Here is a 14,992-nt window from a genome sequence, read left to right as displayed (position 1 = left end):
CTCCCTCCCTCCCTCCCTCCCTCCCTCCCTCCCTCCCTCTCTCTTTCCCACCTTCCTCCCTCTCTCCTGCCCCCTTTCCCTCACCCCATAAGTGTAAGTTCATGTGCATATATACACATGTGGAAGCATATATACACATCGGGATTGAAAGCATGTGCCCCCACACCTCACACCCGGCTTTTTTCATAAGTGCTGGGGTTTCAAACTCAGGTCCCCTTGCTTGCACTTTATCAACTGAGCTGTCTCTCCAGCCCTCAGGTACTAAATGCCAAGGTTTTAGGACAATTCACTCCCAGACTCCTAGTATACCAACAGCCAGCTTTTAATATGGGGTGGTACGCCTGCTCATTACATACGTTCTCTTCCTTAATCCAGGCAGACAAAACCTGTCATCATTCCTACTTGATCGGCAATGCAATGAGGTTCAGAAAAGTTAAGTAACTGGTCCAAGTAACCGGGTGGAAGCAGTACTTGGTTCACACATTGCCTCCAGGGTGCACACGTCACTTCCAAGGTGCACACGTCACCTCCAGGGTGCATACATCATCACCTCCAGGATGCACACGTCACTTCCAGGGTGCACACGTCACCTCCAGGTTATGTGGTTCTGAGAGTTCAAAGTGCCAGAACTGAAAGTGCCTGCACTTCTAGAATGGAAGTGGAGGGGCCACAGCCCAGGCAGCCCTTCTTTCTTCCCTGGCATGTGCCCTGATGTGCAACACTCCCTAATCATAGGGAGGAATCCGGAAGACTCTCAGAAAACATCTAAATCTGCCTGACTGAGAAAGCAGTGCTCTCTCCTCTTGGAAATATCCCAGAGGCAGCAGCAGCAGAAATAACATCCAAACACACGAGGCCATTGCCATACAACCAATGAGGCCCATGATGTAAGGAATGTCAAATGTGTGCTCAACTAACAAATGGGTGGAGGGGTGGATGGATGGATGGATGGATGGATGGATAGACAGATGGGTGGATGGATGGGTAGACAGATGGGTGGATAGGTGGGTGGATGGATGGATGGATAGATGGGTGGATGGATGGATGGATGGGTAGACAGATGGGTGGATGGATGGATGGATGGATGGATGGACAGATGGGTGGGTGGATGGATGGATGGGTAGACAGATGGGTGGATGGGTGGATGGATGGATGGGCAGATGGGTGGATGGATGGGTAGACAGATGGGTAGATAGGTGGAGTTGAAATAAATGGAGTTCTCTCTACAAACGTCGTCAGAATGAGAATCCAAGCTGGGTGGTAGTGGCGTACGCCTTTAATCCCAGCACTTGGGAGGCAGAGACAAGCGGATTTCTGAGTTCGAGGCCAGCCTGGTCTACAGAGTGAGTTCTAGGACAGCCAGGACTACACAGAGAAACCCTGTCTCAAAAAACACCGGTCTACCCATCAATCCAAACGAATGAGAATCCAAGAAGAAAACAGAAGAGATGTACACATAACTGAAAAATTGTGTTAGTCTATACACCAAAGCTGTTAATTTCTTACAGAAAGAGTCCCCAGAGTCTAATTCAAAGTCTATTGATTATTAGTTGGCACACACATTTTAAAATCTTTCCTTTTTGTACCTGTATCTATGTGTTCATGTGCATGTGTGAGCATACTCGAAGCCCATAGGTCAACGTTGAGTATTTTCCTTAATCATGCTTCATCTTATTTTTTGAGACAAGGTCTCTCACTAAACCTGGAGCTTGCCCACTGGTAGACTGCTAGCCACCAAGCCCTAGAGATTCTATTTCGGTCCCTTCAGCCTAGGATTACAGATGCCCACCATCATGCCTTATGTCCAGCTTTCTCTGGGCACTGGGGGCAGAGCGTTGCTCAGCAAGCACTTTATTGATTGAATCATCTCCCCAGCTCCAGATCATAATTAAACCATCCTTCTCTGACCTAACAAAAGGTCAGATAGATTCCGGTTACAACTTCAGTTCTGTCCCTCAAAGGCAATGTGAGCTTTTGGAAGTTATTTTACTTCTTTGAGCCTCATTTTATACATCAATGAAATGGGGATAATAGTCCCTTAAAAGTTGCTAGGACAAACCAAGCTTCCATGTGGTAAATGACGTGTGTAATATCTGACACATGACAGATCGCCTACTCTCTCTTCTTGAGAATGAATTCCCAGCCATCAGTATTTCTCTTTAAGAATAAGTACTCAGCCATCAGAACATCTCTTTGAGGATAAGTACTGAGCTAGCAGTACCTTTGTGTTGGTTCAGCTCTTATCCCAGACTGCCTTCCAGTAGGGTCATCTGTGTTGATGTGTGCATCCCTGACTAGACTGTGAGCCCCACAGGGATGGGGCATCTCTTGCTCATCCTCCAGTTCCCTTGTAGCATCTATCTCAGGCCCTGTTCCTGATCCTGCCCTCCCACTCTGGATCTCAGCTCACCTATGGTGGTGATGGGCTGGCGGAAAGGCATGAGGCCAAAGCTGTACTGGAAGACACCTCTGCCATGGAAGACAGGGAGGGAGATGCCCATGATCTTCTGCAGCCGGTTCTGGATCCAGCGCAACCAGGTACCAGGGGTGTTCTCAACTTGGTTGAACAGGTTGTTCTCCCCAAAGGAGAAGATTGGCACAAGAGCTGCCCTAGAGGGACACAAGAGAGGACATTTGGAAGAACCCAGAAAGGCATGGATGGAAAGCAGAGACTCAGCAGCTAGAAACTAAGGCCGACCTGCCTTGACTCTCTCTGACCTTCAAAGGTCCTTTTCAGGCTCCCAGTCTCTTTTGTGGCTACCATGACAGGTTGATCAGAATGTTCTAGAACATTTTTATTTCTTACCTAGAAAAATCTCCTTCTTGTGCCAACTGGCTCAACTTCCTCAGATGCTTCTCCCCATGCTGGGAAACTAGCTCTGCAGTAAGGTCCCAACCTCATTCTCCCAGATTCCCAAAGATCTGAGAGTTCACACCAGTGGTAGGAAACATGACCCTTCTGCCCTAGCTCCACCAGTTCCCCCAGGCTCCTTTAGGGAAAGGTATTTAGAAACTTGGCTGTGAGATACCACCTTAACGATTTTCATTATATGGCCTCAGAATCTCCTCACCAAAAGAGAGGCTACAGTCATCCTTGCTGTCTCCCCAACGCAATACAAACCTACAATGGACCTACAGTGTTGTCCCCAGAGTTACATACCCATGTGTCAGGGCGAGCCTGATGAAGCCCTTGCGATTCTTCAGCAGCAGCCTGTAGGCTCCCGGCCTGGCGTCTAGTGCCTCCTGCGAGCCCCCAACGATGATGGCTAGCAAGTTCCCGCCGCCCTTCCTGCTCAGAATGTGATCAGCACTCACCTTTTCTGATGAGACCAGCCCTGGAGAGAGAGCAAGGTGGGTCATATACTGGGTGAAGGAGGCAGGACTGTGAAGATGGGTGCAGTCCAAGAAAGGCTATCACAATGTCCACAGAATCCATGATTCCCCAAACAACACCTTGCACCACCTGGGGTCTCTGGATTCTCCTTTCTCCCACCCCTTCATGGGCTTTCCCAGAACAGCAATGCAGAATGTTCTTTGGGTCTAGCCTTTGCTGTTACTGAACAAGTACTTGAAAGAAACACAGTGCTGTTGACAGCACTCTCTTAGATCCCCGTACACATCCAGCTACTTCCTGAGCTACCTGGGGCTGGGTAAAGAGACTCACCCCCAGACATGATGTAATCTCGGAAGAAGGGGGCCCGGAACCACAGAGTCAGCATCATCAGATAGGAGTGGATGCCTGGGAAGAGGGAGGTAAAGCCTGTGCTTTCAGTGCACAGGTTAAGAAAGGCTCCAGCCGCCAGGACTCCATGGGGGTGGAAGCCTGCGATGTAGTTCCGGGAAGGGTCCAGCTCAGCCGTCTTGACCAACTGCAAGAGACAGCAAACTGGTGATGAACAGCAGGTCCTGGCTCTGCTACTGGCTTGTGTCATCCTGGGACTCTGAATCTCAGGAAGTTCATAATCCTGAGTGTACGGGATGCTTCCATGGAGATAGGTGTTGTGTGGGACAGTGGGTAACATGGGTGCCCGCAAACTGGGTGCTGGCTTTGGGCAAATTGTTCACCTGATCCCTGTGTATGAAGTTGGGACATTTGGCCCTGACCCAGGAAGGCCCTGTCCCTTCTGCTGAGAGAGGCTCAGGCAGAGAGACTGGAATTCCTGGCGACTGGTAAGAGCTGTGATGGTTTGAATGGAATAGCTCCTATAGGCTTATACATTTGAATGCTTGGTCCACAGTTAGTGGAACTGTTTGGGGAGGATTAAGAGGCATGGCCTTGTTGGAGGAGTGTTTTACTGGAAGCGGGCTTTGAGATTTTAAAAGCCCACTTCAGACCCAGTCTGGCTTTCTCTCTGCCTCCAATTTGTGGATAAGCTCTCAGCTATTGCTCAAGCAGCTTGCCTGCCTGCATGCCACCAGGCTTCCTGTCATGATGACCACCGACTGACTCTGAAACTGAGCAAGCCCCTAGTCAAATATTTCCTTTTATAGGTTGCCTTGGCCGTGGTGTCTCTTCATAGCAATAGAAAGAAGTCCCAGATACCAGGAAAGCAAGAGGCTCCCAGGACCCAATGGGGATGACACTAGCTGAAATACCCATCAAAGGGGAGGGAGTACCTGTAGAGACCATATCCAGAGGTTAGGCATGGGCCCCAGTTAAGGGATGGGGCCACCCACCCATCTCAAAAATAGTAACAAATAATTGTTCGTGTCTAAAGCAAAAGCAGGGACAAAGAGTAGAGCAGAGACTGAAGGAAAGGGCATCCAGGGACTGCCCTACCATCTGGGGATCCATCCCGTATGCAGACACCAAATCCAGACACTGTTGCTGATGCCAAGAAGTGCTTGCTGGCAGGAGCCTGGTATGACTGTCCACTGAGAGGCTCTACCAGAGCCTGACAAATACAGATGCAGATGCTCGAAGCCAACCAATGGACTGAGCATAGGGACCCCAACGGAGGAGTTAGGAGAAGGTCTGAAGGAGATAAGGGATTTCAACCCCATAGGAAGAACAATGGTATCAACCAACCAGGCCCCCAGAGCTCCCAGGGACTAAGGAGTACACATGGAGGGACCCATGGCTCCAGCTGCATATGTAGCAGAGGATGGTCTTATCTGGCATCAATGGGAGAGGAAGCCCTTGGTCTTGTGGAGGCTTGATGACCCAGCATAGGAGAATGCTAGGTCGGTGAGGTGGGAGTGGGTGGGTGGGTGGGGGAGCCCTCTCATAGAACCTGGGGGTGGGATCGGGGGAGGGGAAGAGGTGGGATAGGGGATTTGCAGAGGGGAAACCGGGAAGGAGGATAACACTTGAAATGTAAATAAATAAAATAATCAATAAAAATTTAAAAAAAAATTAGAAAAAAAAGGCACGAAGGCTATGAGGACCACATGGGGGCGCCACCATGCAGGCATCACCCCAACTTAACCTCACTCAAAAGACAAAAGAAAATACAGGGAGGAAAACAATAGAGACCCTGTCACAAAATAGGAGAAAGGCAAGGACTGACTCCTTAGGTTGTTCTCTGATCTCCATTGGTAGGCCATGACACAGACAGACAGACAGACAGACAGACACACACACACACACACACACACACACACACACTGCTCTGCCTGGGTGGTATCTACATACAAAGATCACTGCTGGAAGCCATGTTATAGGTGGGGCCAGTCCTGTCTCACTCTACCAGGAACCTGATTTCCCTCCTCAGCCCCTTGCTCTGGGAGCTAGAGCCTTGGGAGTAAAGAGCAGCCCCCAGCCCCCCACCTCCTCGGCTGATCCCTGGGCAGCAGGGACTTTGCATTCCCTGGGAGAGAGGCAGCACTTTCTACTGGCTAAGCTTTGCCAGGCAAACAGCCATCTTGTCAGCAAGCTAAAACTCACACAGTAGCCGCCTCCCTGAGGATTCTTCTTGCTACTTCTGGGGCCACATAGGCCTGGCAGCTGGCCTCAGCAGCCTGTGAGTAAAAATGGGGCCCCCGAGCCTGTCTGCCCATGCAGGTTTAAAACTTCATATCCTCCTGACCTTGATCCTGACTTGACCTATGAAAAGCCCTTACCACTCAGGGTCCCCCCAAACCCTCCAGAGTACCACAGGCCCTGCAAGAAGGGTTGCAGGAGCCACAGGCAGAGGGGCTGTTGCCTTCCCACACAAGGTCCAGCCCCTTCCCCCTAGTGCAGAGGGGACCTAGGAGACGGTGAAAACTCTAGTGGGGTCAGAGTCTGGCTTTTGTCACTGGGAGGGGCACTCTGGCAGGATCGCACCAGTGGTGGTCATTCCTTGCTCCTTTCTGGGAACATTTGCTATTTAAATTCTGCTCCTCTGCGAAAACATTTGGAAATTTATGAAAACAAAACAAAAGAGAATGGATCTTTCATCCCAGTAGCTCCACTGCCAAGGCATTTAGCCTACAGAATTGCTTACATTTTGATCAAACGCCATCCGAGCAATGTTTTTAGTGGAAGAATCGGTTTTTGTTAATATCAGAAACTTGTCACTCACACGGATATCCACCAACAGGGCAAACTGGGACTGAGGCACACAAGGGACAACTACAGCCACAGAGGATTGTGAAACAAGCTGAGATCACTTGTTAAGTGGAGAGCAAGGAACAGGACAGTGTATGCAGGACACAGCCACTGAGCATGGCTGCACCAAACACTGATGGTCAGAGATGCTCCCAGGATGGGACCTGGGATGATGGATATGTCCTAGAATGAATGGGGGAGTAGTGACTGCTGTGCGTGCGTGTGCGTGTGCGTGTGCGTGTGTGTGTGTAGACTAGAGGACAATCTCAAGTGTCGTCTTCTGAAATGTCACCTCCTTCCTTTGAGACATTGTCTCTCATTTGGTCAGCACTCACGATTTAGGATAGACGATCTAGCCAGTGAACCCTGGGGATCCTCCCTGTCTCTGCCACTTCAGTGATACGATTACAGGTGACCACTATACCTGGCATTTTTACATTAGTACTGGGCATCAAATTCAAGTCTTCAGGCTCGTAAGGTAAGTCCTTTACTACCTTTTCTCCAGCCCTAGAATGGAGTCTTTTTAGACCTGGTTTTCTGTCCTCCTGCATTTTGAACAAGAACACATTACCTGCTTTAAATAAATAAATGAGCAATTGTACCCTTGACAGTGAAGTGTTTGCGTAGAGAAAAGTATCTTGGTGAGCATGGGAACCCTGTGAACTGACATATATGTATTGACATGTACACATGCAAGTGTGTGCCCTGGAGGGTCACTACGGTCCCACTGAGTGCTGATCTGAGCCTTCTCACTAGTGATTCCTACTGGTATCTTCTGTGTTAGCCAGCTACTGTTTCCTGTGAAGACCGGACAGAGGAGATGCCTCAGGAGACTTAGGGAAAGAAGAAGGAAGGCAGTGGAAGAGGCTGATGTGGCTTCCTCAGAAAGAAGGCATCCCCGACCCCAATCCTGTTGTGACACATCGCCTGGATTCCACCTCAAGAGACAGCACCCTAAGCTAGGAGTCCAGAAGCTCATTTCAGGATTGTGCCAAACCCTGGCTCCTCCATGCCTCAGTTGTTAACAGGGAGTGGTAATACTTCCCTGACAGACTTGTTACAGGTTCCCAGGAATCAAAGGAAGAAGAGGGGTGTTGGTAAAGTCCACAGGTCTCTCTGCAGCCCCCTCAGTTCTGCTAGAGTAGGGGAGGGTGGCTAAGCAAAGTGGTAGGTGTCTGGAGAAGTCTGGCTGGGCCTAGCACTAGGCAATGGGATTGGGAGGAGGGGGTCATCCAGGTCGCTAGACTCTGGAGCGCCTCAATGTTATTGGTATCACCTGTATACTGTAAGACCCAATCTTTGAAAGTCTGTGGTTGAGTCAAGTGCACTTGGAAACAGCTATTCGGTCTCACCACTGACTCCAGAGCACACTCCCAGCTCCAGAAGGGATCCCACTTCATTGTGACTCATTCCTTTCTTGGCAGCTCTGTTCTCCATCTCTCCGGGTTGGCCTGTCCTGGACAGTGTCTACAGGAAGCCACACACATATGACCTTTGTAACTGGATTCTTGGACTTACTGGCATGTGTCCAAGGTCTCTAGGTCTCTTTCATACCATGTTGCAGATCTTACTTCACTCCATTTTTATGAGCAAATAATATTCCATTGTATGGACAGACTGTTATTTTGTTAATCAGCTGATAACCACGTGAGTAATTTCTACTCTTTGGCTGTTATAAACACCATGGCCCTGAATATGTATGAACATGTTTTCAGTTCTGAAGAGAAATCCTAAAATATTACTTTTAATCATAAGGCCTTCCTCCAAGCCTACACAGAAGACCCCAATATCATACAGTGTTCTATCACTCCAGTTTAGGCCAGTCTTTCCATGCGTGCCCTGTGCCTTCTCAAACCCTTCTAGGGCTCACATGCTTCAGGGTCCACTGTGCTCTTGGCTCTTTTGGGACACACAAAGCACCTGTACAGCTAGCTTGTAACACTTACCTGGGCCCTAGGGGCTGGCTGCAGTGTGATAGTCCATTGCACAGAGGGCAAGCGGAGAGCAGAGGTGATAAGAGAATTGCCCAGAACCACAGAGGTCACTTGATCTGAGACCTGCCGTCTCCTGAGAGAGCATAGGAGGGAGCCAGAAAGCCTTTGCTTCAGGACACAGGGCACTCAGGACTAGCTTTGGAACTTTCTAGTTAACTTTGCAAAACCTAGGAGTCCAGGTTACCTCCCCCGGGCTTCTGCATCAGCAGCCTACTCAAGAACTCCAGGGCAAGTGGACCGATATTGTCATACAGGGAAAGTGCTTTATGACCTACTTGTGCACCCAGATTACTCGGCAGGGCCTGGAGCAACTCCCCTGTATCCTCCATCTCACCCAGATGAATGGATGAAGAAAAGGCTATCCTATCTGCCCTTGCATACGGCCCTAGGTGTAGGATTGGCCTCCCCAGATTCTCAGTTAAATTCTCTGCCCCACCTTCCTGCCATGTCATGAAGTCATTTGACTGGGGCTTGCAGCCATTTGTGGATATGTCCCTCATTTCTTTTTTCTTTTCTTTTTTTTTCTTTTGTTTGTTTGTTTTTCGAGACAGGGTTTCTCTGTGTAGCCCTGGCTGTCCTGGAACTCACTCTGTAGAGCAGGCTAGCCTCAAACTCAGAAATCCGCCTGCCTCTGCCTCCCAAGTGCTGGAATTAAAGGTGTGCGCCACCACCGCCCGGCCAGGTTCCTCATTTCTAAGCTATTCTCCCATCACCATCTTGAAATCATCGCACAGTTCTCACTGAAGGTGTGTTTCTTATGGCTCAGAAATTATTTTAAGTTTTACCACTGAGACTATTATGGAGTTGAAGACATTATGCCTGTACGAGGCCCTGGGAGCTGGAAAGAATGTCACACAGTGCCTGCTCTGACTTTGTGCCATTATCCTCCATTGTCACCCTTGAGAGCAATGTTGGTATCCATGTCCCAGTGTACAGAAGAGGAAACAGACTCATGGCCTTTCTTTGGCTCACACAGCTACTGAGGGAGCAGAGCCGGGCTGAGCCTGGGTATCCAGGCTCCAAATGTAAAGCCGTCCCAGATACTGTGTGAAAGGCAGTGGTAGTTACTGAAGTGGGGGTGTGCCCCAGTCAGGACCCCTGCACTGGTGACCTGGGGAAATGGGATGGCAAGAGTGAAAAGATACTTGGGTAAGGGCCCAGGCTGCAGGAGCTTTCAGGCTATTGCAAAGATGGGCTTTATCCCAAGGAAGGGTACACCGTGGAGCAAGCAGAATGCAGAGAAAGGCTCTTGGTTGGACTTAGGGTAGAGGGAAGGAGGGATGAGCCAGAGAGGGGAGTTTAGGACCCAGAACACAGGTTCTGGAACAATGGCCCGCACTAAGGGGAACAGTTTGCCATCTCCCTCAACCCTTGTCTGTCTGTTGTCATTTTTGGTTGTCACAGCTCAAGACAATGGGATGGTACATGGTAGGTAGTTGCCAGGGTGAGAACAGTCAGAAGAAAAGGGCTTATCTAATCACAGTTGTCAATAGGGATTGAGAAAGCCTGCTGGAAGCTCCGTGCTGGGAGGGACAGGAGTGGGGTGAGAGGTGGTCCACACCCCTCCAGGCTGACTCAATGATCTCTGTGATGCGCCCGGCATTTCCTGACCCCAGGTCAGGGTCCTGGCCACAGAACTTGGTCCCTCCCAAGGTCTTGGCCTGTGTAGACAGTGTTTATTCTGGGTGATGAAATCTCCACGGGGACACCCAGCTCCTGGGCCCACCTTTCACATGTGGTGAGGACAGCTCCCTCTCCGTGAACTGCCTGACAACCCACCAATAGCTCTTAGGGAATCGGTAAAGCTGCAATGTTCTGACTTTGTTTGATATTTCCACCCCTGGAAGTTAGTTTGTAAAATCATAGTAACAAATAATCAAGACATGAAAGTCATCAGAAGACCATTGCACTGCATGGGAGTGCAAAGGCTTGGGGGTGGGGGTGGGGTACAGCAGAGCTGGAAAGAAAAGTGCCTGGAAGGGAGAGAGGGTATCCTGTAAGGAGGAAGTGGTGGAAAAGAAAGTCTCCAAGCTCCAGCCCACTCCTGGTCACTCCGATCCTAGGCCAGCCACATCCAAAGAGACCAGCATCTCTCCCTCTGCTGGCCATTCACGGGTATCGCCTGCCCCTGGCGGGAGCTTCCGCACAGAGCCTGGGATAGGCAAAGAGCAACACTCGAATTTTTGCAAATCAGGCAGAGTCCTCTGGCTGAGGAAGGACATCCTCGTTATCACTTCTGTCAGCCCTGCTGCTAGAAAACCAAGTGGGCAGAGGCAGATGCACTCTAGAGCCCTGGGCTACCCAGATCTGGACAATGTCACTTCTGGGCAGAGGCCTCTAGGAAGCTCCACTGACCTGAGCCGCCTCTTCAGCCACTACTCAAGCGAGCTTTTGCTTTGGTCACACTGCAGAGCCAGATCCAGCTCAGGAGGCCTCTGGACGAGCAACTGGCCTCTGCCTGTGCCTTCCCTTTTACAGAAAGGCTTTTTTTCTGGTGAGCTCAGGACTATAGCTCACAAAAAGAAAGTGAAGCCAGAGCCAGAATCTGCAAAACTCAGCAGAGCCCAGAACTAACCAGGCTTCCTTTGATGACTCTTACACCTCCCCAAAGCACAAGTTGCATAGTACCCTGGAGAACCCTGACCTCCCCAAGACAGGCCCACAGAAAGGTGAGGCAGGGAAGGGGGTTCAGAGTCACAGAGTTCAGAGGTCCTGGAGTGAGGACTTGGGACTCTGCCCAAGACATCTTTGGTCTCAACAAGTTGTGCTGTGCTGTTCTATGCTGTTCTAAGCTGTTCTGTGCTGTGCTGTGCTATCCTTTGCTGTGCATGTTGTGGAGATCCTGGGAGGGGCCCCTTAAGAATAAACAAATCTGAGGAGTGGAAGTGACTGTCATGCATCTGAGTCCCCCAAGCTAGTCTAGGCTCCCTCACTCTGGACACTAAAATGTTCAATGCCGTTGATTGACAGTCTCTGCTAACCCCTCCCTGTTCCCTGTCAGCCTCTTTCCTTGGAGGCTCTGCTCACTGGAAAGCTATGGGCTCCTGCATGACCACTCAACCTTTGTCAAGCCTTATGGGCCCCCAGGACTCTCAAAAAGGCACAGCATAGGATCCTTTACTGGAGGCCCCATGATGCAAGCAAGTTGCTTAACCTCTGTGAGCCTGTTGCTCTCATTGTTCCTCTTTTGGTAGCAGGAATCTTGAGTCCCGGGCTGAAGAAAGATGTGGGCAGGAAGAAGTCAGGTGGGGGTGAAGGTCAGAGTATCCAGTTCCAAGCAGTGTCCTACTGACTCAGTGACATGGTGTGAGACCGGTTATTAGTAAGATTCTCCAAGGGCTTTGTCTGCACAGTCTGTAGAATACACACTGTCTGGGATGGTACATGGTACATCTCTATCTTGTTTGTTTGTTTTTTGAAGACATGGCTTCTCTGTGTATCCTTAGCTGTCCTGGAACTCACTCTGTAGACTCAAACTCAGAACCCAAAGATCTATCTGCCTCTGCCTCCTGAGTGCTAGGATTAAAGGCATGTGCCACCACCTTCCTCATGGCTTCTTTTTCATTTTTTACTGATTTATTTATTTTTATTTTATGTGCATCGGTGTTTTGCCTGCCTGTATGTCTGTGTGAGGGTGCCAGATTCCCTCAAATTGGAGTTACACAGTTGTAAGCTGCCATGTGGGTTCTAAGAATTATACCTGGGTTCACAGGAAGAACAGCCAGTGAGCCATCTTTCCAACGCCTGTTTGTTTTTGAGACAGGGTCTCTCTTCATAGCCTTGGCTGTCCTGAAACTCACTATATAGACCTGGCTGGCCTCGAATTCAAAGAGCTCTTCCTGCCTCTGCCTTCCAATGCTGGAATTAAAGGTGTGTCCCACAATGCTCAGCTATCTCTATCTTAAGTATGACCAAAACAGAAGCTCAGAGCATGGGCAACGGCTCAGGTCGCACTGCCGATACATGGCAGGATCGTGACTGTCCAGCTCCACAAGCCATGCTCTTGCTGCCCACACCTGGCCTGCATCCCCACTCCCATCTCATCCCATCAGTAAGCCAGCACTGCCTGCGGTTCTTGGCTTCAGTCCAATTGAAGGAGCCTGAGTCTGCTCCACTAAGGACCAACCTTCAAGTCCAAGGCCACGTGTTCACAATGACCTGAAAGTGCCACGAGCTAGAGATGCCAGATTTGATGACACTCACGGTAGGAGATATCTCACTGCTTGTTGACCCTTAGGGACACTGAGGACAGCATGGGCCAAACCTTGCCTAAGGACGTTCAGCCTGCCCATGGTAAGGCAGGATGGACTGAGGCAGTCCTATATCAGTGCAGAAACATTAAGCCTATAAAAGAGTTTGCTGTGTGAGTCGGATCACACCCTCGAGTCCTCCTATCTGTTTAATGTAATATGGGGTCGGATGACCTCTTAAGACTACTGTTTGTCACCTCACTCAAAACCAGGACTGCTGATAGCTTTGCTCCTATAAGACACACATATCCCCTTCAAACCACATTTATTCATCAGTGACCATATTCGTCCCACGACCAGAGAGAAGCTATGCTTTCCATAGGCCTCACCCAGGCCCCTGCCTCCCAGCCAGTCTTCTGCTTCTCAGACCTCCTAGCCCCACAGAAATGAGTGGCCCAGGGGCCCTTTGACCCCCAAAGCCTGGTACTCACAGAGACAGGGAAATAATCCTTCATGTACTTCCATATAGCCAAGCGTCTGAAGAATCGGATGGGCCGGCCTCCCTGCCGCGGCTTATCCCAGTCCAGGTACCACCAGGTGGCGTATAGGACAGAGAAGAGCCAGAACCTCGTGAATAGGAGGCCTACGAAGATGATGATACAGAGCTGGGCTGGGAGAGAAGCAGGAGAGTTAGAGCTGCAGCCAAAGCAGGTAAAACCCCAACTTAGCTCTTCCATGACTGCGCCAGCCCCGGTGTCTGCAGCGCCCTCCCCCCTTGTGCCTGCAGTGCTCCTCTTGTCCTCCCACCCCCACACCTGCAGCACCCCTGCATTATCCGGCACACACCACTGAGAGAAGACCAACTTCCATGCCTCAGACACCAGGATGTTCCCAGTCTAAAGTCATTCCCTCCACCCCTTACTCCCTACTACACCAGGTGTGCACCAGAGGTTGTGAGGTGGGGCTTGACCAATTTGAACGCTAAAGATTTAGAAGTCAGGGGATATAGATTCAGGACACAAATACTCTTTCTGCAAGGAGCATCTACAAGGTACCAATTGCTGGTGGGCCAGCCATGAGCAACCAATAAAATCTTGTCCCTTTGAAGTCATCTTTCCAGTGTTGTATATGAGGCACTTTATGTTTTGTTATAAAGGTTTGTTGGGTTTTGGTTTTGCATTTGTATGAGGTAGGTGTGCATGTGTGTGTGTTTTCACATGTGTGTGGGGCGTGCATCATGTATGTATCTATATGTGGTGGGTGTATGTATGTGTGTTCACATATGTGGTGGGTGTGCATGTGTGTGTTGATATGTGTGTAGGACATGCATGTATGTGTGTGTTCATATGTGGTGAGCATGCATGTGTGTATGTGTCCATATGTGGTAGGTGTGCATGTGTGTGTTCATGTGTGTGGGGTGTACATGTGTCCATATGTGGTGGGTTTACATGTGTGTCTGTTCACATGTGTATGTGGTATGCATTCTGTGTTCACATATATATGGGGTGTGCATGTATGCGTTCATATGTGGTGGGTGTACATGTGTGTGTTCACATGTGTGTGGTGTGCATGTTTATGTTCACGTTTGTGGGGTGTGCATGTGTGTGTGTTCACATGTGTGTGGGGTGTGCACTGTATGTGTTCACACGTGTGGGGGTATGCATACATATGACATCAGGAATCTTCATCAACTGCTCATCACTTTATCCCTTCATTTCTCACCTTATTCTCACTTGAATCCAGAGCCCCTAGTACATGCTAGTTTAGCTACCGTGGTCCAGCATCCCCCATCTCTGCTTTTTAAGTGCTGGAACTACTGGTGGGCTGGCTGCCATGCCAACCTAGCATTTACATAAGGTCTGGGGATTCGAACTCTGGTCCTCACACTTGCATTGAGTTGTCTTCCCAGCCCTGTTTTAATGTTTTTGGTTCTAGTAATATGTACTGAACATACAGTGTATCACCATGCCATTGTGAGTGTACAGTACAATTAAGTACATTCTTTATTCAGCCATTGACATCATCTATCCCCAGAACACTTTATCTTCCCTAACAGAAACTCCATACTCAGGAGACAGCGCCCCCACCCACCCCCATCCCAGGGAGGCACCCACCCGTGCTCACAATGATTCTAACTACTCCAGGCACACTATAGCTTGGGGTCATAGGAATTCACCCCCTTTCCATTAATGTTCCATTGTGTGTATTTAACACGTTTTGCTTCTCCATTGGTAGATACTTAGATTGAATCCATGCTTGAGATATATATACATACA

At 49.6% G+C, this 14,992-nt stretch overlaps 1 protein-coding gene across 1 annotated transcript in view; it reads right to left on the bottom strand.

Moving 5' to 3' along the window:
• Window positions 1–14,992, bottom strand: part of Mogat2 (monoacylglycerol O-acyltransferase 2) — a 22,057-nt gene that overhangs the window by 1,426 nt on the left and 5,639 nt on the right. Inside the window, exons 2-5 of the mRNA XM_028770739.1 lie at window positions 13,208–13,386; window positions 3,665–3,869; window positions 3,161–3,335; window positions 2,411–2,610 (exon numbers count right to left, since the gene is read on the bottom strand). Of these exons, the coding sequence (XP_028626572.1) occupies window positions 2,411–2,610; window positions 3,161–3,335; window positions 3,665–3,869; window positions 13,208–13,386 (759 nt within the window). The remainder of the gene's footprint in view (window positions 1–2,410; window positions 2,611–3,160; window positions 3,336–3,664; window positions 3,870–13,207; window positions 13,387–14,992) is intronic.

The sequence above is a fragment of the Grammomys surdaster genome, unplaced genomic scaffold (genome assembly GCF_004785775.1).
Source record: "Grammomys surdaster isolate TR1022 unplaced genomic scaffold, NIH_TR_1.0 203, whole genome shotgun sequence".
NCBI lineage: Eukaryota > Metazoa > Chordata > Mammalia > Rodentia > Muridae > Grammomys > Grammomys surdaster.
This window is presented reverse-complemented; position numbering and strand designations above follow the sequence as displayed.